General features: G+C 39.2%; 1 protein-coding gene across 1 annotated transcript in view; it reads right to left on the reverse strand.

The window, feature by feature from the left end:
* MBD2 (methyl-CpG binding domain protein 2) overlaps positions 1-26,269 on the reverse strand; it is a 66,074-nt gene extending 39,805 nt beyond the window's left edge. The window contains exons 1-2 of the mRNA XM_053571495.1: positions 25,507-26,269; positions 8,428-8,587 (exon numbers count right to left, since the gene is read on the reverse strand). Of these exons, the coding sequence (XP_053427470.1) occupies positions 8,428-8,587; positions 25,507-26,045 (699 nt within the window). The 5' untranslated portion in view covers positions 26,046-26,269. The remainder of the gene's footprint in view (positions 1-8,427; positions 8,588-25,506) is intronic.
* Between the last annotated feature and the right edge of the window lie 959 nt (positions 26,270-27,228).

Raw genomic sequence — 27,228 nt, forward strand, 5'->3', positions numbered from 1 at the left:
GCCCTACCCTTATGCAGTCTGACATTTCAGTATTAAATGCATGCTAAGTAGAAGATATTATATAATTCAATGTAATCTACAATATACATCTTACATTTATTAAGCCAAAAATAGAAATGTGTATTATCAGCCTTGAGATTAATGTAAAAGAAATAATCCCTGGCTCAAGGAGTAGGGCACCCTCCCCGTATACCGGGGGTGGTAGGTTCAAACCTGGCCCCAGCCAAAACTGCAAAAAAAAAAAAGAATCCCTACACTTATTTATGTCTATTACTATTAAACATTAAGTTGTGCTTGTAAAACAGGACAGCCTCTTCGTCTGAGTCACACAGCCCAATGCAAGTCTCCCGTGGGAAAATAATCTGGGCCACGGATGGTGTTTTTGACAAAATCAGTATCAATCACAATACTGTTATATCATGAAATGATGGGAAATAAAGGGAACAAAGAATGTAAAGCTTAGCAGACTGTCAATATGGAAAAACATCAAAACAAGCTGTATTCATGGCAGGAAGAATACCACGTTTCCCTTACAGAGCTAAGTTTCAGGAAAAATATGTTCCTGGCTGTCCCTTGAAGATACCACCTTCCCTAAAGTTCTCTCACATGAAGTTTCTCTCTCACAGTCACATACCTACTAAGGGCCAGAAGGTGGAGTATATTTCCTTTCTCCCTGTTACTACTTTCAAATCATTTTTCCAATTTTGCTCCCTGAAAAACACTAGCTACTTTGACGCCCATGGAATGTGGCTGCAATACCCTCTCCCCCTCCTGTGTTCTTTCATTAAACCGTAGTCCTTCCATCAGTCTTCCTCTCCATCCCAGTTTGTCCTCATCCTTGGAGACCTCCATGCCCGTAGGGAGAACTCACCCAACACCCTCAGTTCTTTGGCCTGTTCCTCTACCTACTCATGATGGTCACAGGCTTGTCAACACTAGTAACTATTCCACTTCCAGTGTCCCAAACGAGCATCCAACTCTCCCATTTCCACTCCCAATCCCTGCAGTTCACTTACTTGGGATTGCCTTCTTCATTTTTTAAGCCCATCAAGATATCCTATCTATTTTCGGTCCTATTTTCTCAATGTTCCTCGACTCTTTCCACACTCTTCCCTAACGGGTATAGGTCCCGTGGTTCACCTTCATTACACTGTAAATGTGCCTAACTTTACGGACCTCTGGTTCCCCTGCCAAACACACACTCCTATTCTCTTTAAACCATTCTTCTCTTTAAAACAGAACAGGTTAGCCAAACCAACATTGCTCTCATCTACCATCTAATGATTTTACCCAAAACCAAAATAAATTTTTCAGAGAATTGTACATACTGACTTTATCTCTCATTCACTTTTCAACCCAATGTAATCTATTATTCAACAGTCTACAATATACACATCATATTCACCAAAGCTGTTATTAAGGTTAGCCTTCATGTTGCCCAACTCCATGGAAATTCCAGTCTTCTTCTAGTGAGCCTTTCAGCCACTATGTGAGAGACCAGGTCTTTTTTGAAACACTGTCTGTTCCCAAGTTTCTCCTATCTTACTAGCCATTCTTTCTCAATTCACTTTGATGATTCCTTCTATTTTAACCAAATTCTAGTTATTGGACTTTCCCAGAACTTGGTCTTGCATATCTGGGTACTCTTTTTCATTCCCTTAATTGGAACACTGCCCATAGCCTAGTAATTTTCCAGGTCAGAACTCTCAATTCTAGTATACCCAACTGCATGCATGACTTTGCCTTTTGGATGTTTGCTACGCACCTCAAACTTGGCATACTCAAAATTGATTTTATCCAGCCATATAAAACCTTTGAGAATTTGAAGGAGACTCTCAATAAAATGCACACATTATACTGTACACAATTCAAAGGTTCCCAGAGGTCTTCCTGTGGTATAAAATGTTGAGCTCGAAGGCCCCCTGCCTCAGTACTAGTTCCTTCAAAGCTGGTCTCTTTCAACCTTTAAAGGAAAAATAACTTTTCTCTTCTACATTTCGTTCAAGCTTCGGTAAGAGTAGTCCAGTCATTTTTGTGAGAAGGATAAAAATGCACCTACGCGTACATTTTGTAAATGCACAGAAACTCTAGAAGGATTTGCATACCAAAAAAACTCATTAACAGGTAAAGTATTTTCTGGACAAGAACTGGGGCTAAGAGTCAGGAGAGGGAAGGAAACATTTTTCGCTTAATATCCTTTTCACTACATGCACAAATTACTTAAGCAAATGAATCCAAATTTTAACACTTTTAAAAGAACGGGCAAATTTTGTTTCTGATTTCTCATTTCCCAGAAGTTCTCTGGCATTATAAATACAACTTCCGATGTTCCCACCCCTTGAAGCTGGTCATGTAAAGATGACCAGATGCCTTCTAATTTGGAATTCCAATGGTATACAAAGACTTTATCCTCCTTGATCTCTCCATGGCATTTCATGACATGGTATTTTGTAGGCTTTTTATAAGACTACATTCTCTTGATTCTCCTATTCCCTTTCTGGACAATCTTCTCACTCTTGAGATTTATTCATTCATTTAATCCATAGGCCTAGGGTGTGCAAGATATTTTTCTTCTGTTTTTCCTTATGTTAGACCAGCGGTTCTCAACCTATGGGTCGCGACCACTTTTTAACAATGAAAATACATCCTGCATATCAGGTATTTACATTATGATTCATAACAGTAGCGAAATTATAGTTATGAAGTAGCAATGAAAATTTTATGGTTGGGGATCACAACATGAGGAACTGTACTAAAGGGTCGCAGCATTAGGAAGGTTGAGAACCACTGTGTTAGGCCATCCCTATGACAAATTAGTAGTTCTCAAGGTGTGACCAGAGAATCCCTGGGAGTGCACAGAGACTTTTGGAAGTTCAAAAACCAAAACTATTTTTCTTTTTTGTTTATTTATACTGTCACCCAGGCTAGCATACACTGGTGTTATCATAGCTTACTGAGATTTCAAACTCCTAGGCTCGTGCAACCCTCCTGCCTCAGCCTAGCAAGTAGCGGGAACTGCTAGTGCATGTCACTGGACCTGGCTAATTCACTACTATTTTTTGTGTTTAGTAAAGATACGGCATTACTATATTTCTCAGACTGGTCTCAAACTCCTGACTTGAGTCAGGAGTGGCCTCCCAAAGTGCTGGGATTACAGGCATGAGCCACTATACCAAGAAACAAAATTATTTTAACTCAATCTTCTTAATTCTGTCCCAAAATTTGCCCTTCTTCCCTTATTCCTTAACTCTCCTGCCCCTGGTGACAAAAGCCAGAAGTGTTGCAGGCATAAGAAGTTTTATCTCTATTAACATCAGAAACTTAGATCTACTAATTTCTCTTGATTCTGACCTTTCCGTACCTCTTGGCACAGCATTAATTCAGGCCATTATTAACTTTTCTAGACTACAACAGCCCAACTACTCTCTCTACTTCCAGTTTCACCCCTTTCCAAGTCGTCTCCATACTATACCTCATTCTATTCCAATACCCAAATCTGATTCTCACCATCACCACCCATTCAAGAGTTTCTTAAATTGCACGGAAATTGCCTCCAAGATACATAAGCTCTCTACAAAAGTGTCCTATTGTTTGTTGATGACAATAAAACAAGCACTTCCTAGATCATCTGGTTAAAAACCTAGGTTACAGCCATATAGGAGCCACTGCTGTGCTACCCACCTTAAATGTGAGCTGTATTTAAATTATGCTAGTTTTGAGCCCAGTGCCTCATGAAGCATATGTAACTCTTGACCTATCTTAACCTAGGAAAACACCACGGCCCCAAGGAAAAAATATTTTTTCTAGTATGGCAGTCATTATGTTAAACTAAGATAATTCATGAGAAATAAACAATGGCAGATTTAACAACAGCTGAGTCCACTCAAGAGAGTATGATGCTCTTTTATTTCCAAATGTATCAAATTTGGGTAAACAGACAAATGTAATGAAAGAACTAAGTCTTTAAGGTATCAGTAGTATTATCAAGCCAAACTAAAAAAAGAAACAAAAAACAAAAAACTTACTCTACAGCATATTCATCTTATAAGCAATATGTAAAATATACCATGTCACATTAGTGTCAGAAAAATTGAATTTTATTAGTTGTGTAGATATAACTACAAACATTTTGATGTTAAGACCAAGAAATACAAGGAATTCAATTTAATGTTTACACATCTGAAACATTAAAAGGAATTTCTAGTACCAAAAACAAGCTACTTGAAGTCTCCTAACCACACCTTGCAATCAGAACCACTGCACTGTTCCTTATCCAAGTCTAGATATCTCCAAATTAAATTTTTTTTTAGAAATTATCATCTTGGCCCCTCAAAACGCTGAAGGTCATATCTTTGAAACTTGAAACATCTCATCTTTAAAAAACTCAAAGTCTACATAAATGCTTAAACTACATTTACCACTGGAAGCAAAGGTTTTATTATTTTATTTACATATTAAGAGACAACAGCTCTACTTCTTTCTTTTTTCGCTTAGATCATGCAGAATAAAAACAGGCACAGCTCCAGAACTGAACTGTCCAATATAGTAGCCAAGCTACTTAAATTATGTAAAACTATAAACTGAATTATTTAGTCAGACTTGCTACACTTCAAGTCCTCAACAGCCACATGTAACTGTGGTTGAAAGATTTCCATCATCAGTAAAGTTCCACTGGATAGGTTATTCTGTAACTTCTCCCTCTGAGAAAGCTACTCATGACTTCAAACACCAGCTCTGTACTGATGACTTTCCAATCATTCTTTAGACTTTTCCCATTAACCTAATGGAGTATCTTCAGTAACCTCCTTGATATTTCATTTGTCAGCTGGGACATGGGGGTGGTGGTTAGAAATAATTTTGGTGGTAGCTAGCAAATCAATAAGGTATAATCAAGAATCAAGATCTTCAGGGAAAGGTTAAGGTTGAGTTTGAGATAACTAAAATATATAGTATGATAGCAGATATTAACCAAGACAATGCCCACTCTACCCTACCCAACCGTCCTAAAATAATTAAAAACCACTTTGCAAAGATTTTCAAAAGATTATCTTTCCAATCACACCTAAAGATATTCATCACCAGGAATTCACCTTTGATATGGAAGATACATTAACATCATAACTTATAGTCAATACAAATGATAATTTAGCCTGTTTCTAAGTTTACTTTATTAATTATATTTCTAATTCTTTAGAGATAAGAATTTTTTAATGTCAAAAACAACACAGCTTTATAAATACAAAGCAAAACACTACCTCAGATTCCTATTAACCACTTTAAAGCTCCCAGTTTCCTTTACGCTGTATTATCATAAAAAGATAATAGTTATTAATTAGCTACAAATTTATTTTCTGCTTTATACATAGTAAAAATATATATTTTTGGTGTTACTCCAGGAGAACTTATTTTTAAAAATGCAAAACTCCACTTTCTGACTACAAAACTAAAATCAGATACAAAAACAAAACCATGCCCCGCCCGCCAAATTCAGTTAGAAATCTTCATAAAACAATGAAAATAAAAGACATTTCCAAAATAAGGTATGGTATATTAATTTATTTAGTTAATATTTATTACCACTCTAAAATTCTAGAATGAGGGAGATATTAAATCAATGTAAAGCAAGATTTATTAAGTACCTACCGTGTGCTTTGGACTATACATACAAAAATAAAAAAGACATGGTCCCTGCCCTCATAGAGCTCACAGTCTAGCTGAAGCAGACGGACAGTCACAAGTACAATGGCAAAGCACCAGGCAAGCAGCATGGGTGGGGGGACTGGTTCTGCCTTGGGCATGCAGGGCAGGCTTCCCAGAGATGCAGACAATGGAGCTGGGCCTTGGATGAGGAAGAGTTCGCCAGATGGAGGGGAAGGGGGGAAGCGCACTCCAAGCAGAGGAAACAGCGTGTGAGCAAGCAGAATCTTGAAAGCGCATGCCAGGGTGCAGTACGATGAGTGTTCCAGCGCAGCTAGAGCAGAAAGGTGCACACAAGCTAAAGAGATGAATTAGTTTTTGGTTTTTAATAAACCATAGTATCAGAAAATACATCTTTATGCTACACTTAATGTAGCTAAACTGTGATTCTGGTAACAATGGAGTAATTTGAAAGCCTTCTTCAATTCATTTCATAAATACTTGAGCCAAAGCCCCATCTGTAGGTTGTCAGCACTGTGATCAGAGTTTGAAAAAGAAGTCATGAAAACATAAATCTTAATTTTCTTCTGTACATTTAAGAAGCAAACTAAACCCCAGAATAAAGGTTTCCTTAAGCTAAAATCACAGTGATTCACTTATACCACGCAAGGTCCTTACTTTGGCTAACTTGAGGCCCCTCTACTCCTACTCTTTTTTTTTTTTCCAGTAGAATCAAGATTGATTGATTTGTTTTTTTTTTTTATTTTTATTAAACCATAGCTGTGTACATTAGTATGATCGTGGGGCACCATACACTTGGTTCACTCTTATCTTTAATACTTCCATAGCTATCAATCCAAACTAACCCCACAGCTACGAAGGCAATTTAGCTTCCCTTCTCATTCTGCCTCTCTGAACAAGGTACCTGCCAACACCCGCTGGAGACCACTATAAGGTACTATATTATGATGTAAACAACGATACATTCTGACCTCCATGCCAATGGACAGTAAACAAAACTGTTTATCTGAATTCTGAATAAAGAGGTATAAAGCAAAGACCCCATTAGACAGAAAAAGTAAAAAAGACAAGAAGGAAGACAGCTGGGGTGAAAGTTTCCAACACTGGCTACCAGGCAACGCTGCTCCCGGAGGCTGCCTGGTGCTCAGGAGGGTGGCAGCTTAGCCAAGGCCGTAGGGAAAGCAAGGGAAGTAACAAGGGTCAAATACTCTGCTGGATGTTGTTATGTAAATTCCCACATACTCCTCACAACTGCTTAGGGAAAAAAATCTATTACCTTAATTTTATAAATAAGAAGCCTGAAGTGATGGGAGGTTAACAGAGTTTCCCAGGACTGCATCAGCTAATAAGCAGCAGCCGCAGCTCACCAAACCACGCCTTCCCGGGTCCAAAGCCCTTCCCACTCTCCTACACTGTCTTGGGTTCCTAAAACTAACGCAGCATTCCCAAGATGCATGCAGGGTTACATGGGTCATATCTCAGAAAAGCCCCCACTGGTCCCTCCACTACTGTCACATAATCAGTGTGACACACAGATCCCTGAAACTCAGGGGAAGAAAAATTGAGGGGAAAAATACTTATATGTTTACTTGCCCTTGAGGGAAAATAAGTTTTCTTTGTAAAGATACAGGGTACTAGTACAGGTTGAGTATCCTTTATCCAAAATGTTTACAAGTGTTTAAGATTTTAGATTTTTTTACAATTTGGAATGCTCAACCTACATCATAATTCATAAACTATCAACCAAACAGTTCAATAAAAATAAGAACTAATGAATATGCCCCTCAACCCAGGAATGGATTGGCAAGCTGTGGATTTACGTATACCATGGAATACTATTCAGCCATTAAAAAAAATAGAGATTTTGCAGCATTTGTACTAACGTGGAGCACATTATTCTTAGTGAAGCATCACAGGAATGGGAAGCAGGAATCCTATGTACTCAACTTTGATATGAGGACGATTAATGACACAGTCAGGGGTGGGGGAAGGGGATAGCAGACAGAGGAGGACAGAGGGGGGTAAGGGAGAGGAAAAGAAAAAAAGAAAAAGAATAGTGACTAATTCTCACATAAATTGGATTTAATTTTGACCAAAGTATATTACTTGAACAATAATTTTTAATTCAACTTGTTAATATGTTGTTTAGGATATTGCATCCTCATTTATAAGTGAAATATGTTTGTAATTTCCCTTTATAATAATATATTTTTTCCAATTTTAGTATCAGGTATAAATAAATGTTAAGAACTAATGGAAAAATCTCCAATCCCAATATTAGGATATTATTCCTAAGAATCATTATGCTCAGCATCATCTAAAGGCAAAATAAAAACTGCCTTTCTCAAATCCTGAACCTAAAAATTAACAGGCAATTATAAACTATGTAGTAAGGATACTTGCCACATGAAAATTTTGTCTTCTTTTGGGCAACAGGAACCATTTTTTTGGAGGGTGGGAAGGCAGATGATTAAAATCAACGAAAAAATATTTTATAAATAGTCCCAATGGGCCAAAAAGTGTGATGAATGTTGGCCTAGAGATATTCTGAAATGCTGTTTTCTACTGCACACAATTTACTTATGCTTTCTCCATGTAAGTACTACTGTCAAATACCAGAAAATAAATCAGGTTTACAAGTTAAAAAGTTTCACAGGGCAAAGTCGGGGGACAGCAGATGGGACATTCAGACAAGCAAATTCCAACATAAGGTACTTTTTAGACAGCTTTTGAAGTAGCACGTATTTACAAATAAGTAAATTCACTAACCTTATTTTGATTGAGAGGATCGTTCCGCAGTCTCTGTTTGTTCTTCTGTAATTTACTAGGCATCATCTTTCCAGTTCTGAAGTCAAAACTGCTGAGGTCAACAGTATTTCCCAGGTACCTTGCCAACTGAGGTTTGCTTCTGAACTTCTTACCACTTGGACTGGAAGAAAGACAAGGTTAACTGAACAAAAGCCAACAATATTTACCCCAGATCTCTCCATAAACCTTTTGTTTATGCCTTCCTCTGCCTCCAATCATTACCACACTAAATTATAATCACACGTATGATTTTCTTTTTTTTGTAGAGACAGAGTCTCACTGTACCGCCCTCAGGTAGAGTGCCATGACATCACACGGCTCACAGCAACCTCTAACTCTTGGGCTTACGCGAGTCTCTTGCCTCAGCCTCCAGAGCAGCTGGGACTACAGGCGCCCGCCACAACGCCCGGCTATTTTTTTGTTGCAGTTTGGCCAGGGCTGGGTTTGAACCTGCCACCCTCGGCATATGGGGCCGGCGCCCTACTCACTGAGCCACAGGCACCGCCCTATACGTATGATTTTTTAAAAGGAATGTTAAAGGTTTCAAGGAACTTCCTAACTTCCCTATAAGGAGAGATAATGTCATCTACTAAAACACTCCGCTAGGTAATCTACCTGAGCACATAACAGATGTCGCTACAGCTTATCCACTGGTCACTCACCCAGCAACCACCAACAGAATCCAAACACAAACTGCACACACAGCACCACACGCACACTGTAAATTTCTTCAACTAACAACTTTCCTTCTAATTGACTTTTGAAATGCTATTTTTTTCTAGGTATTACATATACAAAATGTCAGCAAAAATCAGACAAAACTTCAGAACAAGCTCTTTTGAAATCAATAACCCTTGTTAAATACACACACACACTTGCAATCTATGTACTTTTTGAGCTACCAATTGAGCTCATAACACAACAGAAAAAAAATCTTGAATCTTGACAATATTTAAATGCTCCCTAATATAACTACTGAAATGAGAAAAATAAGGTAAATATGTGCCTGTACAATACTGACATGAACTTTGTTAGCCGAACTCCTACATTAGAGAATAATTTATTTCTTGTAACAAATATTGCCAAAGCTAGAAAAGTATACAAAGGGCTAAACTAGTCGTTTTTAAGGAATTTTTCCTACGTGGCACTAATCTGTAAGAAATTTCTTATAGGAAGAATGTCCCAAAGTCTTATCTAATTAACTTTCCGGCTAAATGTGCTACAACAAACTGTTAAAGTCAGTGTGACATGTTACAAAAAAAAAAAAAAAGTGAGAATTCTAGAATACCTCTCACAGAAGCCAACTTCTGGAACTTTTAGAACTTAACCTTATACCAACTGACCATAATAAAAGGAAAGTAACAAGAAGACAAAAGGAAAAAGGTTGGGAAATCAAGCAATGAAATAGTCCCCTGGAACACAAAACAACTCTCTGGGTCAAGTCTAAACCACATTTATCTCAGGCATTCTGCCCCACAGATGTCAAGACAACTGAAGGACACACCAACATTCTTTTTCCACAATCTCATAACTTAGGTATTCCTCAAACACAATTCAAGGCGTAGAATTCAGCTAACAGATGAAGACAGTAACCAGTAACAAGGACAGAACAGAACAAGGCAGACAGTCAGAATGAATCAGGGGAACGGACACAGGATGAGCAAACCTCAACTCCAATCCGTATGCAGAGTTCCGAATATGCTCAGTGTCCCAAAGTAAAACAGCAAGTCATTCTCAGTCTAAAATTTGAATCTCTCTGCCCACCACACGTCCACCCCTAAACTCAATCTATAATTCCTGACATCTGTTGGCTGTATCACTATCCAAGCAGTACTTAGTCCTCCAGACTAGAGAGATACACTGCAATCCTTTAGTGCCCCCATCCACCTGCTGCATATCCGAGTATTAAGTTCTAAATGTCAAAGACTCCTCAATGCTCACAAAAGAGCTTCACAACCTCACAGCGAAAACTTTTTACCTGTTATACACATACAAATTTTTCCGTATTCTTTTCCCACCAGCCTTGGTACCCTACATGCTACATTTAAAGTTGCCAAAAATATGCTCCATACTTTTGACTCCTCTAGTCACGACTTTCCAGATGGAAGGATAAGCATAGACAATATCCTGCCTGTCAAGGAGCTATTAAATCCTTCAAGTCCAGCTAAAATGTTACCGTCCCTAGACGACCTTCTGAGATTCTTCAGTTCAAGTTAGAAATAACTCTACTATCTATTCATTACAATTCCTATACATTTCCTTAATTAAATCAAACAACCAAAAATTTTAATGCCATGTTTTGTTTTGTTTTTTTGGCCGGGGCCAGGTTTGAACCCGCCACCTCTGGTATATGGGGCCGGCGCCCCACTCCTTTAGGCCACAGGCGCCAACCTAACGCTACATTTTAACACTGTCAAATACCAAGTTAACTTTTTGAGAGCAAAAAACCTTATTTCAATATTAAAGGATGTAGTTTTCATTTGCAGACACAATGGAATAAATACAAGGCTCAGGCCTGTAATCCCAGCACTTCGGAAAGCTGAGACAGGAGGATCCCTTGAGGCCAGGAGTTCAAGATAGCCTGGAAACACAATGAGACCCCATCTCTACAAAATATTTAAAAATCATCTGGATGTGGTTGCATACAACTGTAGTCCCAGATACTCAGGAGACTGAGGCAGGAGAATCGGTTGAGCTCAGGAGTATGAGGCTGCAGTGAGCTATGACTGCACATGAGGCTACAGTGAGCTATGACTATACCACAGCACCCTAGCCTAGGCCACAGAGAGAGATCCTGTCGCAAAAAAACAAACCAAAAAATGTTAAAATAATAAACAGTTACACTGCATTTGCATAAAAATTTTTTTCTTTTAATTTACATGGTTAAAGCCCGGCGCGGTGGCTCATTCCTGAAATCCTAACACTCTGAGTGGCCAACGGTGGATTGCTTGAGCTCAGGAGTTGGGAGACCAGCCTGAGCAAGACCCTGTCTCTAACAATAGCTGGGCATTGTGGTAGGCACCTTTAGTCCCAGCTACTCAGGAGGCTGAAGCAAGTGAATGGCTTGAGCCCAAGAGTCTGAGGCTGCTGTGAGCTGTGATGCCATAGCATTCTACTGAGGGTGACGAAGTGAGACTGTCTCAAAAAAAAAAAAAAAAAAAAGTTCATGGTTAATCTGTAATACCACATAAGAAATGAAGTATTCCTAAATGACTCAAATTAATTTGAAAAACTAGAAAAGATTACTCTGCTATTATGTCACTTAGGTAATTATAATTAATTTTAATTAAGTTACAATAGCCAGATAGTCCAGTTACTGGTAAGCAAGACTCTGCTAAACTATTTGATGTACCTCAAAAATGAAAAAAAAAATCAATCCACAGAATAAAATGACAACTCTCAATCAGATTTTCCTCAAATAGATCTCTTTAATGCAACAAAAAGCTGAGCACAATAATGGACCTTGTTTTAATAGGTTAATTTTCCAGAAGATGAAAATATGTAGGTAGTAACTTTCAACAAAAAGATAAGAACTAATGTCTTTAGCGTATGGTTTAGGGAAAACTGTAAAGCCTTTTTTGAAGGAATCAACTGACAAACTTCACAAATTAGACCTACAATGAATAGTCTCTATGTAATAGTCAAATGTCAGTTACCTCCTGCAGTTGAAAACGCACTACAGCCTTACTACGACATTCCTCTATAGCAGGGGTCCTCAAACTGCGGCCCGCGGGCCACATGAGGCGGTGTGATTGTATTTGTTCCTGTTTTGTTTTTTTACTTCAAAATAAGATATGTGCAGTGTGCATAGGAATTTGTTCATTCCTAGTTTTTTTTTTAAACTATAGTCCAGCCCTCCAACGGTCTGAGGGATAGTAAATTGGCCCCCTGTTTAAAAAGTTTGAGGACGCCTGCTCTATAGAACAAAACTGTTTAGAGATCAATTCATTCTGACACTTCTTCCCCCAAATGAAGAAAATTTAAATACCTAAGCACTCAATTAAATAGGTTATACTCCAATGTGACTGCATATGTTTGTAATTTGGATTAGCAGTTAAACATGGCTTAAAACTGTTCCCATGTTTCCTGATTTTAAAAATCAAATGGAAGGTATTTATTAGGAAATACCTTACATACTATAAAAAGGCCTGACATACTCTAATAATAAACTAAATTAGCAATAAAGGGAAAAATGTAGAAGTCAAGTTTTAACAATTTGCACACCTAAAAGTTGGAATAACTAGTAACCAGGAAATCCTTATTCACAGTGAATCACTACTACTTCCTGTCATAAAGATGGAATTCTGTGAAATGCCTGTACTGGAAGGCTAAAAGTACTCGTCATATATACTGCGCACTTGCAAAAACACGACAATCCATTCTCTTCCCTGTCACTGCAACATCTTATGCATGGTGCTCCAGGGTAAATTAAGCCAGCTGTCGGAGGGAATTTTAAGACCAGAGATCTTTCTCTGCACATTAAGATGAACGCAGAGGAAGGCAAGGCCCAAGGGAATGGTCAGGAAGGAATTCTGCCCATCTGCAGAGGGAGGAACTGATCCTAGAAGAGGCAAACTTGAGGAAGCAAATGTCAGATGAACAAAAAGACTATCACTTAAATTCTGATTTTACCCACAGTGATTAAGTTCTCAACTATCCACCCTCTATGTTGGCTGTCTCAGAAACACCAGGACATAACGTAACTAAGCTTTTATTTTTTATTTTTATTTATCTTTTAAAAGAATCAATTCATAACTTAGGGAAATTACTTTTAACTCTAGTAGACTGGAGAAGGATATTAGTCATTTTCAGTTTTCTCTACCCAAAGTGATTTCTAATCCTAGTAATGAAATACTATTTCGCTTTCAACCACACACACACACACAAAAAAAAATCCCTACCAAATGTCCCCTAGACATGCCATTCCTCAACTAACTTGTGATCACACCTTTAACTTTTTCTACTCACTATTTAAATACCCTGAAGTAGTAATTAAATGGAAATCAAAACCATGAATTGTTATTTTTCCAGTTCACATAAGAACCTTTCATCACTTAGGCTATCTTTTCCTCTTTTCATTTTGATTAAACTGTTTAAAGACATTCTTAAACCTTATTCTACCTTAGACGTTTTTAAGTACAGATTATCAGAAAGAAACTGTCTGCTATTTGACTCTCAAATCTTAAGGAATATATATAATTGAGATACCAGAAAAACTCAGATTATGCTTACCTTAATTTAGTGGTATTCACATTTCGTCACACTGCCAACTCACCTATAATCACCATTACCTGAGCTAGACAACTACAATGTGTCCCACCAGTTTATGAATACCTGCTGGCTTGCATGTGAAACTATACTCTGAAACCAACTCTCTAATACAGCAGAACATATTTTTTCAAGTTATTTTGGTAGCATGGACAATCACGATATTTAGTCAAATCCATTATGAGACCAGAGGTCTGAACAACCACAAGAATATCTTTAACCAATTTCTAACATGATGAACTGTGGAGGGTGGCAGTCACAAGAGTGAAATAAGATGAAACAGCCTGTGAGTGACAAGAAGTATCACAGATGGCCGGCTACACAGCTAAACAGCATTGTTCAGAGGTACATCATTCTCCATCAGTATCAGGAAATACTCTATGGGAAAAAGAGAAATCTCCACACTAAAAATTCAATAAGGTACAGCATTAGATAATTTAAGACTAAAGAAACATCAACTTTCTATTTTTTTAATCCCTTTAAAAATGTTAAAGCTTACCTGCTGCTTAACAAAAGTATTCAAAGAAAAAAAATATTTTCCTAACTTTAAATAACAATGGTTTCTAGAAATCAAATTGTGGCTAAGACTAAAAATCTGAAATCAGAATTATCTTGTACATAGGTACAAAATGTAATCAGAAACCTGCCAAACCAATTAAAGCATGTGTACCACTGCTTCAACACACACACACAGAAAAACGTGTACAAAAGTTCTGCCACACATCATTCTTTACTTCTTCCCCATCAATCTTCAAATGCAGGCTTTTCCTACAAGGGACCATCCTAAGCCTCCTTTTATATATAGCTTGTCTCAGATTTTATCTTCTCGTATTTTAATCCCTGATCAGTTACTACATAAACTTTTGAAACCATTCTTCCTTTCCATTGCCACTGTCCAAATCAAGTTTCTATCTATCGCTTGAGTCTTACTCACCATTACAGGCTAACTGATACCTGCTAGTAGTCTCTTTGCATTCTTAACTAGCCACAGTACTCTTCCTAAAACACCACCTTAGCCACAGATCCTATTTAAAAGCCTTCAATGTACTTTATCCCATTAGCAAAATGGAGCCGAACATCTCAGCCCTGCATTTTAGACCCTTTTTAGTCTGGTCTCCTGGTAACCTTTTATCTCTACTTTCTATTCCTCTTACCTAGTAACCTTTGCTCTAACCATACTGGTTTATTCACTATATTCTGAATAGGCTAAGTGATTTCTACCACAGTCCTTTGCAAACAAACACCATACCAGGTCCGTAATATCGGACTCTACCCCCACTCTACAAGAACCCAGAATACCAATATCTTATATCCTACATCTTCTGCAAAGCCTTCACAGAACCCAGTAATAGCAACGTTTCCTTCCTCTGAACCAGTACAGCAATTACTGCCTGTATTAGGAAAATAATCATGAACTGCCTATTGGCCTCTCGTCTAATTTTGAAATATTGAGTTCTATATGGTTACAAAATTCCCACAAGTTTCAAGCTTATCTTAGGAAATAGCATACTGAAGTACTTATTTATGAATGAAATTACATGATGTCAGATCTGCTACAAGCAACAACGGTTGGGTCAAGGGCAGACCACATGTTGACAATTGTTTAAGCTGGGTAGTTTTTCACACAATTCTTACTTTGAAAATTTCTATAATAAAATGTTTAAATGTAAACATTAAAACACACAAGATTAATATTTCCCCTGAAAGTAGGAAAGCCATTTGTAAAAATTATCAAAACTCTGGACAAGTAAATTTGAGCATTAAAGAATTTTCTTGGTAATAAGGATAGGAGGTAGTGAATTATTTTAAAATATGAATAAAGAAAAATTTACTTACAATTAGATTACTGATAAAATATGATGGCATTTCTCCTTTTCCCTCATATGTTTAAGGAATCACCACAATATTTTGTATGATAAATAGGACTCACAGGTATAAACCAAATTCTGTGCCAATCATTTTCATTCCTAAAACTAGCATATATGTAATAAAAATTGCATGCAAACAGTACATAACTGAAGCTAATGATGGCTTCAGATCATGGTTTATTAAAAAATAAAAAGCCAACGTGATCAACTAGACTAGGATATGAAAAATGAAGGAAAGCAAAATCCTCCCTATAATTTCATCTCACTGCCTTAAAGCATTTGCTTTCTGAGAAAGTAGAAAAGAAAAATACTTAGCTGAATTAGGGACTGGACACTATCAGAAATTAAATATGTCTAAGAATTACTGAAAAACGTAATTGAGGGGAAAGGGGTGGATACAGTGAGATAAGACCGGGCAGGGGCTGGTAACTGTTAGAACTGAATGATGAGTACACAAAGATCCACTTTCTATCTACTTATGAATATGTTTGAGATTTTCCATAATAAAAAGTATATGTGTATGGAGAGGTGTGTGTGTGTACGCACACATGCACAGAAAAATATACCCAAAAAACAGACTGGAAGATATTATGTCAAAATATTAATAGTGTTTTTCTTTGGGACTATAATAATGATTGACATTATATTCCTAATTTTTAACATGGGTTGCTTTTTTTTTTTTTTTTTTTTTTGCAGTTTTTGGCCGGGGCTGGGTTTGAACCCACCACCTCCAGCATATAGGGCCAGCACCCTAGTCCTTTGAGCCACAGAAGCCGCCCAACATGGGTTGCTTTTATAATCAAGAAGAAAATAGATACCTTTTAAAAATCCTGATAAATGAACCTTCATAAACTAAGATTTGCCCTAGTCTCATTTCAAAATACTATAAATCTTCTCATAATTACCAAGCACATGCTTCTATTTATATTGGCTAATAAAGTGATGAGAAATGGACGTTTTAGTGATCTCCTGACCATCTTCTACATACTAGATGGATTTAATCTCAAAAAAAAAAAAAAAAAAACTCCATGAGGCAGAATGCTTACCCTCATTTTACAGTTAAGGAATGAGAGGCTTACTGAAATGTTATCTGTTCTAGTTAAAAGACAGTAAAGCAAGATTCAAGCCTTAATCTTCTGATCAAATGTCTCCATTCTTTATTTTAAACCGGGGATCCCAAGTGTGGTCTGTGGACAAGGTTACTGGTCCTCAAATAAGTACACAAGCACAGAGGACGCACTTAGAAACTGCTGTGGTAACTTGACAGGGTTAAGTTTATGACCGTGAAAAATAGTAATAAAAATTCACAATGTGCATTTTTGTATGTTCACTTTTACTTCATTTTTCTATTATTTTTTAATTGCAGACCACTCTACTTCCAAGGTAGTAGAACAAAAGCTTCACAGTTATAGCAAAAGAAAGACTAAGTTAGTAAAATCAGGTAGAAATATTATCCTCCCAAGATCAAACAAAAGCAATTTTTGGTGGTGGATTTCTTTAAGCAAAAGATAAAGTTCTTTTTTTTTTTTTTTTTAAATTAAAATCCTTCCAGGACTAAAAGTCAACATGTGATGTATACACACAAGTAAGTTCAAGAAGAAATAAGAACATTTACATCGCCATTCAGTATTTGCACACCTGATTTATAACATAATAATGCAAGATGCTGGGTACACAGGGGACACAAGACAGCCTCTATAAGGACTATCTACAGCAAGCATTAATCACAAGTTGTTTTGTTTTTTCTTTTTTGTAGAGACAGAGTTTCACTTTATGGCCCTCGGTAGAGTGCCGTGGCATCACACAGCTCACAGCAACCTCCAACTCCTGGGCCTAGGTGATTCTCCTGCCTCAGCCACCCGAGTAGCTGGGACTACAGGCATCCGCCACAACGCCCGGCTATTTTTTTGTTGCAGGTTGGCCAGGGCAGGGTTTGAACCCGCCACCCTCGGCATATGGGGCCGGCGCCCTGCTCACTGAGCCAGAGGCGCCACCCTCAAGTTGTTTTTTTTTTTAATAGAGAAATATACTAACTATTTGCTTCATTCAGCAAGAGTTTATTAAGATTCAAAACTGAAACAGACTCAGACTCTGACTTTGAGGAGGTCCAGAATCCAGTGGGCAACAAAGACTTGCCAACTATTTATTTATTAAGGTAAATGTGGTAAGCATAAACAAAATTATACTCAAAATGCCAAAAGAGTTCCCTATTTCTGCTATGGGCCTCTGGAAAAGGCTTTGTGAAAGAGATGAACACCTGTTAAAAAGGATTTTAAGGCTTGGCGCCTGTAGCTCAAGCGGCTAGGGCACCAGCCACATACATCAGAGCTGGCAGGTTCGAATCCAGACTGGGCCTGCCAAACAACAATGACTACTATAGCCAAAAAATAGCAGGGCATTGTGGCGGGAGCTTGTAGTCCCAGCTACTTGGGAGGCTGAAGCAAGAGAATCTCTTGAGCCCAAGAGTTGGAGCTTGCCGTGAGCTGTGACACCACAGTACTCTACCCAGGGTGACAGCTTGAGACTCTGTGTCAAAAAAAAATAAGAATTTTAAGGACATTATTCCTTGCTTTACCTATGGATTCTTCTAGTGTAAAAAGAACAAAGGAAAAAAATACTAAGATAAAGTATTCAAAGAAAATCTTTTAAATGATATTCTTGTCAAAAGCAAATGCTAAGCGTTCAATTTTAAAATCCAGTTTTCAATTTTATTAACAATTTTATGCAGCCCAATTCACAATTGCTAAGTCATGGAAAAAGCCCAAGTGCCCATCGATCCACGAATGGATTAATAAATTGTGGTATATGTACACCATGGAATATTATGCAGCCTTAAAGAAAGATGGAGACTTTACCTCTCTCATGAAAAAGTATCCAATGTACTCAGCCCTACTATGAAACTAATTTATGGCTTTCATATGAAAGCTATAATCCAGTTATCACCTAAGAATAGGGAGAAGAGGAAGAGGGAGTCAGGAGGGAGTGGGGAGGATGGGCAGAGGGAGGGTGATTGGTGGGATTACACCTGTGGTGCATCTTACAAGGGTACATGTGAAACTTAGTAAATGTAGAACATAATTGTCTTAATACAATAACTAAGAAAATGCCAGGATGGCTGTTAACCAGTGTGATGAAAATGTGTCAAACTGTTTATAAAACCAGTATATGGTGCCCCATGATCACATTAATGTACACAACTATGACTTAATATTAAAAAAAACAATTTTATATTCATATAGCGCTAATGTACATTGAGCTCCCAAACAAATGAGTCGGAATTTATAATATAATGAGAAAGCAGACAGGGCAAAATCATAGCATCTACAAGATACTCAAATTTCATTTCATTACATACTTTTATTACCCTTCCTTGGGAATTTTTAGCTTTTAGAAGTTCTGATGAAATTAATAATTTTCCTATTTTAATATACCAAATCAAACACTAAATCCACAAAATATGAGCTGATGATTTATTTCTAATTCATCATGCAAGTCTTGAGAAGATCTCAATATGAGACAAAAGGTTATGAATTTTTATTAGTCCCACTACAAAATTTAAAAAAAAAGCATCACTGCCTCCATATATCATCTGCTTCTGACCCATTAAATCTAAATATGAAAAGTTTATGACTATATAGTTCACCAAAGACATTTTTAAAAGCAATTTGAAAAAATCATGTCAATTTCTGTTACAGATTATTTTTAGAATGTAGATGTACGCATCAGTTCCTTTAGGTCGGTGCATATTTCCTCTAGTACAGGTATTGTGGGTGTTGTGGCAGGTAAGACTTCGCATGATTCTAAAAATCAGATATAGAACAGACGGCAATGTTGCATCCTAATAAAAAAATTCCACGTCACTGAAAGATGTGATGATATGGCTGAAGATGTATCAGGGCACAATTTCCACCACACCTTTCTGTCCTTCATTTCTGGATCCAGGCTTCAATTAGGCAATGGCAAGAGAGAATAAGAAAAGGCTCTTAATACTGGATTTCTGAGCCAGACACAGTGGCTCACGCCTGTAATCCTAGCACTCTGGGAGGCTAAGAGTTCAAGGTCAGCCTGAGCAAGATCAAGACGCCGTCTCTGCTAAAAATAGAAAAACTAGCCAGGTGTTGTGGTGGGTACCTGCAGTCCCAGCCAGCTACTTAGGAGGCTGAGTGAGGAGGATTGCTTCAACCCAGGAGTTTAAGGGTGCTGTGAGCTAGGCTGATGTTACTGCACATTAGCCCAGGCAACAAAGTGAGACTCTGTCTCAAAAAAAAAACAGTTAAACCATCTGTTTGCTGCAGGATTCTAACTCTTCCCTTACCAGCAGCACAACCTCTAGCATATTAACTTTTCCCTGTGCTAACTCCCCATCTGTAAAATGAAGATAACTGTACTTATGCCTCACAGGGTTATAAGGATCCAACATGATAATCTATGTGAAGCATTTAGCAAAATAATGCTAATAGCTGCCAAAATTCTAAGAGCTACGTCATGAAATACATGTAGAACTAAGGCACTCTAAGCTATTCTACAGTCGATGAAATTCAAATATTGATTTCTTACTTGTGCCTGTGCACGGTGAGCATCTTATTTACTATTTTCATTTAATCTCTAAGATTCAAAATTCCCAAAAAAGACTTTCTACCTTTACATTAATGATAAAAATGAGAAACTTAAAAATGTTTAGCCTTAATAATAAAATACCCCAACCAATTTCAGCCCAACACAATACCACAGGTACTACGCAATATAAATAAAGCAAATAGCTAAGAACTCATTCAAAGCTATTTTACAAAATTTTAAGTGTAACGTCCATTGGTAAATAACTTAATGAACATCTGTGTATTTAGCATTGTGTCTAGGAGGAAGGAAGACAGCTAATGTAAGAAAGCCACGGGCTCTAAGGAAACAAATATGAGAGTATAAAGGACACCAGGTTTAACTGCATAGGATAAAGAAGAGAAGATAGGGAAGAACTTCCTACTGAAAGCCAAGAAGACTTTAACATGAATATATAAGAATTGACAATGATCACATTCCCTCCCCTGGTCCACTCAACCACTTTTCACCAAAGACTATTTGGAAAAGTCTTTCTTTTTTAAAGGCATCATGGGGGGTAGACTCACTTTGACATCCTCAGTGAGTCAGAATTCATGCCCTCAAAGCACAGATCAGTGTTTAGTAACAAATGATATGCACCTAAATGTTTTTTGGGGTTTTTTTTGTAGAGACAGAGTCTCACTCTATCACCCTCGGTAGAGTGCTGTGCCGTCACAGCTCACAGCAACCTCCAACTCCTGGGCTTAGGTTATTCTCTTGCCTCAGCCTCCCGAGTAGCTGGGACTACAGGCGCCCACCACAACGCCCGGCTATTTTTTTGTAGCAGTTCGGGTTTGAACCTGCCACCCTCAGAATATGGGGCCAGTACCCTACCCACTGAGCAACAGGCACCACCCACACCTAAATGTTTTTTAAACCTATTTTAAGTTCAGCCAATACAAATGCAATTACTTAATGAACTGTTTCCCTTAATTAGTCCTTAAACATACCTAAAGCTTCAAAAGACGTACATATTTCTGGAACTGAATCCTTACAACACTATGAGGTACAGGTACAGTCAAAACCATTTTACAGGGCGGCGCCTGTGGCTCAGTCGGTAAGGCGCCGGCCCCATATACTGAGGGTGGCGGGTTCAAACCCGGCCCGGCCAAATTGCAACCAAAAAATAGCCGGGTGTTGTGGCGGGCACCTGTGGTCCCAGCTACTCGGGAGGCTGAGGCAAGAGAATCACTTAAGCCCAGGAGTTGGAGGTTGCTGTGAGCTGTGTGAGGCCACGGCACTCTACCGAGGGCCATAAAGTGAGACTCTGTCTCTAAAAAAAAAAAAAAAAAATTTTACAAATGGGGAAAACAGCACAGGGAAGTTAAGCGACATGCTCAAAGCTGCACCACTGGTAAGAGCGGAGTTAGGATACCATTTCACACCTATTCTCTACTGCCTTCCCCAGAAACTTCCACTTGCATCAATATCACTCATGATTTTATAGACCCCAATTAAGCCAAGTCCTGCCCTTTTCAGATCAAGAAGGTGAAATCTTTTTATACTCTCTTCATACATCCCTCCCTGTGATTATTTTAATGCCCTGGTTGGTCCACTGTGCTTTTTCTTCCTAGAGAAGTGATCAAGTACAAATACCACATACATCATAATTTTGATAAAGAGTAAAAAATGTTCACTGTTTCCAATATTCAGCCAGATGATATTTCATGGCAGCAGCTATAACAGTTTACATGACTCCGACGTCTTTAACCCAAGTTGTTAACCAAGAGTCTAGATCCTAACAAGTTTAGACTTGACATTTTTTAAAAAAGGCAAGAGAAAGCTACTAAAGGATCCTATGAAGAAAATAAGATCTCAAAAATAACAAATGGCAAGTATTATGCAGGGAACCCAAAACTAGAAATGACAAAGTAGACCAGTTAGAAAATTATTGTTCAAATGGTGGTAATGAACTTTTTCAGAAACTATACCAGGAGATCCAATACTTTGTCACACCTCACCCTTTTTAAAAACACACTTTGGATGATAATATGTGAACTGCCACCATACTATCAGTAATCCTGACAGAAGGCATAATTACATTGCTTAACTGGAAACCAGAGGCACGCCTTCCTATTAAAACTTGGCAGATCCAAGAAGCAGCCAAAAAACATTTTACCAAAATTCAAGGCTTTCTTGATGAGCTTAATTTTAGTTCAATTAATAAGTGTTAGCCACACCCTACGTTAACAGTCACGGATTTATTTAAATTAATCTCCCCAGGGGCAAGCTAATTCAGGAGTTAGCATTATTAGAATCTGTGTGAACAACTGGGTGCAGGTGTTCACATTGCCAACAGAAGGATTAACTCTTAACCCACCTATTAGCAGATACACAGGTGTTTTGTGAACTACTGGCTTTTTTTAAGTGTGGGTGAATATGTAAAGCAGTGACAATGTACGTCGGAAAGTAATTTGTCCTTCTTTACAGTAAGTAGGTGACCACTGTCACTCACCACAGAAAGCTAAGGTCACAAGTCAAAGTAACTGCAGTATGACAAATATATGCTTTGATGTGCATGCGACATGAATTCAATTGCCTCGAAATATAACAACCTCTCTGAAGGAAATCGAGACTGGGTAACTAACACATGTATGTAGCCAAAAAACAACAGACAACACTCCTTCCAGCCCTGAACTAAACATGTGTGGCACAAATCTGGGCAATGTGTCCTTTCCATTTTACATAAAAAGTAAATGGCAATCATGCTGCAGTGTCGAAGAAAAAGACTTTCATTTTAGAGAGTAATTATCACCATGTTAGTTTGTGTCCTGCCTTAGGATTTACTTGTTTACAAAGTTTGTTTTAAATTGATAATATCATTTTTCACCATAAAATATTTGAGGTTGTATAAAAATTTTAACATCAAAAAATGTACAACAAGGCTCAGTGCCTGTAGCACGGTGGTTATGGAGCCAGCCACATACGCTGAGGGTGGCGGGTTCAAACCCAGCCCGGGCCAGCTAAACAACGACAACTCCAACAAACAATACCCAGGCACTATGGCAGGTGCCTGTAGTCTGAGCTACTTGGGAGGCTGAGGCAAGAGAACTGCTTAAGCCCAAGAGTTGGAGGTTGCTGTGAGCTGTGACATCACAGTACTCTACCCAAGGTGACACAGTGAGACTCTGTCTCAAAAGAAAAAAATGTACAACACATTCGAGATAAGTGGCCACAAACTGAAATGAACACTCTAGCAATCTGACTTTTGAAACAACTTTTCCAGCTACTACAAAGAAAATAAAAAGCTTTGCGAAAACCCAGTTATTTTGAACAAACATGTCATCCCAAACCAAACAAACCATCTCCCAGGAGAACAGTCACAGAATGAAATTCAAACTGTAAGATGCTCTAGTGAGAATAGATAATTCTCTATTCCTCAAGGACTTCAATCCCAGACACACAATATTCTTGTCAAATATAATTGTCTATAAGACATCAGCACAGAGTCCAGGTCATGCAGACTGCCTGCTTACAAAAACAGAATCAGATGTTGATGAAAGAATAGTTGAAAATAAACAATCATGAATGGCACTAAGTAAAACTAATGAAATTGAGAGGAATAACCATTTTTTCCCACAACTCTCTTGGCATTACATCAAATATTTAATAACAGGGAAACAGAAAATGAGATCCTCCCTTCATATGTTTAAAATAAGTTTTCCATTTTATCATTTGAGATTTCAAGGTGAGTGATCTCAGATCAAGCGAAAAAAATCAGTTCTAATGCACCACCACTTTCATTTATTTTTACTTGAAGAAGTAAAGTTCATTTACCGAAGCTACTCATCCATATATGTGAACAACCATCAGGAATATGCTCATATCTACATACTATGTCAGTCGTGATCATATTTTTATATGCATATACATAAGTGTATATATTTAACCTTTCAAGTCTACTTAGCCAGGGGTCCTCAAACTGCAGCCCGCAGGCCCCATGAGGCGGTGTGATTGTATTTGTTCCCATTTTGTTCTTTTACTTCAAAATAAGATATGTGCAGTGTGCATAGGAATTTGTTCATAGTTTTTTTTGTTTTTTTTTTTAAACTATAGTCTGGCCCTCCAACAGTCTGAGGGACAGTGAACTGGCCCCCTGTTTAAAAAGTTTGAGGACCCCTGATAGAGTGCTCTTAATTTATAAACATTGTCTTGTCTATGTGTAGACACGTTTTCTCTGGGGTAATGTATTAATCTACTTGATGACTGAAGGAAGGAAACCCTTCAGAACTTTATTCTAATGGCTAAATGGCTAATAATTGGTTCCAAAATAATTGGTTCCAACACCTATATCTGAAAAATCTTCAATCAGACTACAAACACAGCCCTCCAAACCACTGAATATAAACATGATTATATTCTCTTCTATAAATGGGATAGTTTGTAAGAAAATTTAGTATATTTGTTTATTCATAAAATTCTACTGATAATCAACAGCCACTGACACTTTCCTGAGTTTATTTGGACATACAAACTAAAAATATGAAAAAGATGACTACAGGATTTCAAGTTCACATTAAGGTTAAAAGCTTTTAATCGCTTAAACCGGGATGTCCCAACCTCAGCACAGGTGGCATTTTGGGCCAGGTAATTCTCCGTTGTGAGGGCTGCCCTATGTGTTACTGGATATTCAGCAGCATCTCGGCCTTTGCTCACTAGATGCCAGCAGCCACCCCTCTGCAGGTGTGAGAACCAAAAATGTCTCCAGACGTGGCAAACGTTCCCTGGGGAGCAAATTTTGGTCTAGGAGTCTAAAAACTTAGTACTGTGTTTCTGCTCTAAAAGAGAATATCTTCTGCAACACCAAGGGAGTTCCAAGAAACTTCAGGCATTCTGAATGGCTACTTTATAAGAAACTTTCATGGATCCCACAAAGTAACCGAAGCCTTGTTACTGTAGATAGCTAATTCTCCTACATGTGCACAATTACACACTCTTGTGATGATGAATTTGGGACAGGCTGGGACAGGAGCCAACAGTGACTGGGGTTTTACAGTTTCGATGAATTACACCTTCTTTTAACCCTTCAGTGGACTAATCATCTCTGCCACAGTAATCCTTTGCTGGCAAATCATTTTCCCTTTGACATAAGATGCCCTGCTGGGGGCCTTCAGTTTTCAGACACTGACTCTCACTGCACTGGGATTAACTCTCCCCCAAGAGTCCTTACACCTTGCACTCCCAGGCCAGTCAGGTCTCCCCACGTACTCTCCAGGCCCCTGCTTCATCTCGGCATCCCTAGCCCGGGCCAGCTCTTGACCCTTGACCCCGACCTGACAGTGCCACCCCCACCCCGCCCCCAGGGAGGTACCTGAAGTAGTAGACATCGCTCTTGCCGGCACTGAGCCCAGATTTTCGGATCACTTCCTCCTTCTTCCATCCGGGGGGGAGGGCAGGGCAGTCCATCCTCTTCCCGCTCTCCGTGGCCCGGGGTCCCCTGGGCCCCGGCCCCGCGCTCCCCGACGGGAAAGGGACCGGCTCCCGCCGGGGGGCGCCGCCGCCACCGCTGCCGCCGCCGCAGCCGCCGCCGTCGCCGCCAAGGCCGCCGCCGCCACTCGGGGGACGGCCGCGGCCCCGGCCCCGGCCCCGTCCCCGTCCCCGGCCACGGCCCCGGCCCCGGCCACGGCCACAGACGCCGCCGCCCCGGCCCGCCTGCTTCCACCGCCCCCGGCCACGGCCGCCGCCCCGAGCGCCTTCCCCGCGCACGCCGCTCACCGGGGACGGGGCGAGCGCGCTGCCCTGGCCCCCCTGCTCTATGGCGGAGTCGCCGCCAGCGCCGCTGCCGCCCGCCGCGCTCTCCCCCTCCTCCTGCTCCGGGCAGCAGCGGCCTCCCCCCGGGTGCGCGCGCATCCAGCCCCCTCCCCAGCCGGCGCTGCGCTTCTTCCGTAACCGAGCCCTTGGAATCCCGGAGACCCGCCCCGCCCGCAGCGCGGCGCGCGGGGGACGCGCGCAAGCATCATAGAGCGGGCGCGCACAGAGCGGCCCTTCTGCCCGGGGCGTGGCCCCGGCCACCGCCTCTTAGGTCCTCCAAGCGCTCTGGGCGGCCATCTTGCTCCGCCTCCTCGGGGGACACGCCCCCTGCCGCGCCCTTCCGGCCCCTGCCCCCCACGGGGCGCGCAGAGGCCGGAAGGGTAGTCGGGCTCCTGCCACAAGTGAACGACGGAGCGCGTGCGGTGGCTTTGTTCCAAATAGGGTTAAGCTCACTAATTATACGATTTCACTCATATGTGCTTCCCAACTAATAAACAACAGAATAGATCTCAAATATTATATTCACTAACTTGGCTATAATAGATAACTGCCTCCTGCCTTTATACACCAAGGCCCGACAGGGAGCTCAGGAAAGGAAATAACTTGAAATAGTCCCTCCAGTTATATGGGATTTACCTCCAGATTCTCCTTAGAATGACCAAAAATCCAAATTACTTGATATCTTAATTTGGACTTCCTTTTATAATACAAAGATCAATGGCCTTTGATTTGGTAAATATTCCATTATGTTGCAAGACCAACTTAACTCACTGTTGGGAAGCCTTTTAGGAATCTGTGGGCAATTCATTTGGGTCTGCCAACTCATTCAAAAGTGATTTTAAAGAATAATAGCAAATTGGTTAAAGAAAGGGTCTGAATTTTACAGAAGCATATTATCTAAAAGTTGTTTAACATTTATAGAACTGTATTATTGAAATTCAAGATACTATTGTGTATTATGAAATGTTTGGAAGACTGAAAAATGTAAAGCACTTTTTATCAGATTGATCACAAGCTATCTTGGGTTTTTATACTCATAGGACCTAAAAGTTGAGGACCAAGTTTAATGTATAGAAAAAAATTGATGAATATAAAGTAACGAAAGATTAAGATTTTATTCAATTTGCCTTTACAGTATATGCAGACATATTAACTACACATGAGCCTGACTTTGGTCTTCTTTTAATGTCCTTGATTTGAAATACACTAAGTTATGGCTTCCTACAGAGAATCTATCTAGAAAAATGCATCTATCTAGAAATGAGTTCTCAGGAGAGGGGTC

Source organism: Nycticebus coucang, chromosome 19 (assembly GCF_027406575.1).
Source record: "Nycticebus coucang isolate mNycCou1 chromosome 19, mNycCou1.pri, whole genome shotgun sequence".
NCBI classification, from domain to species: Eukaryota; Metazoa; Chordata; class Mammalia; order Primates; family Lorisidae; genus Nycticebus; species Nycticebus coucang.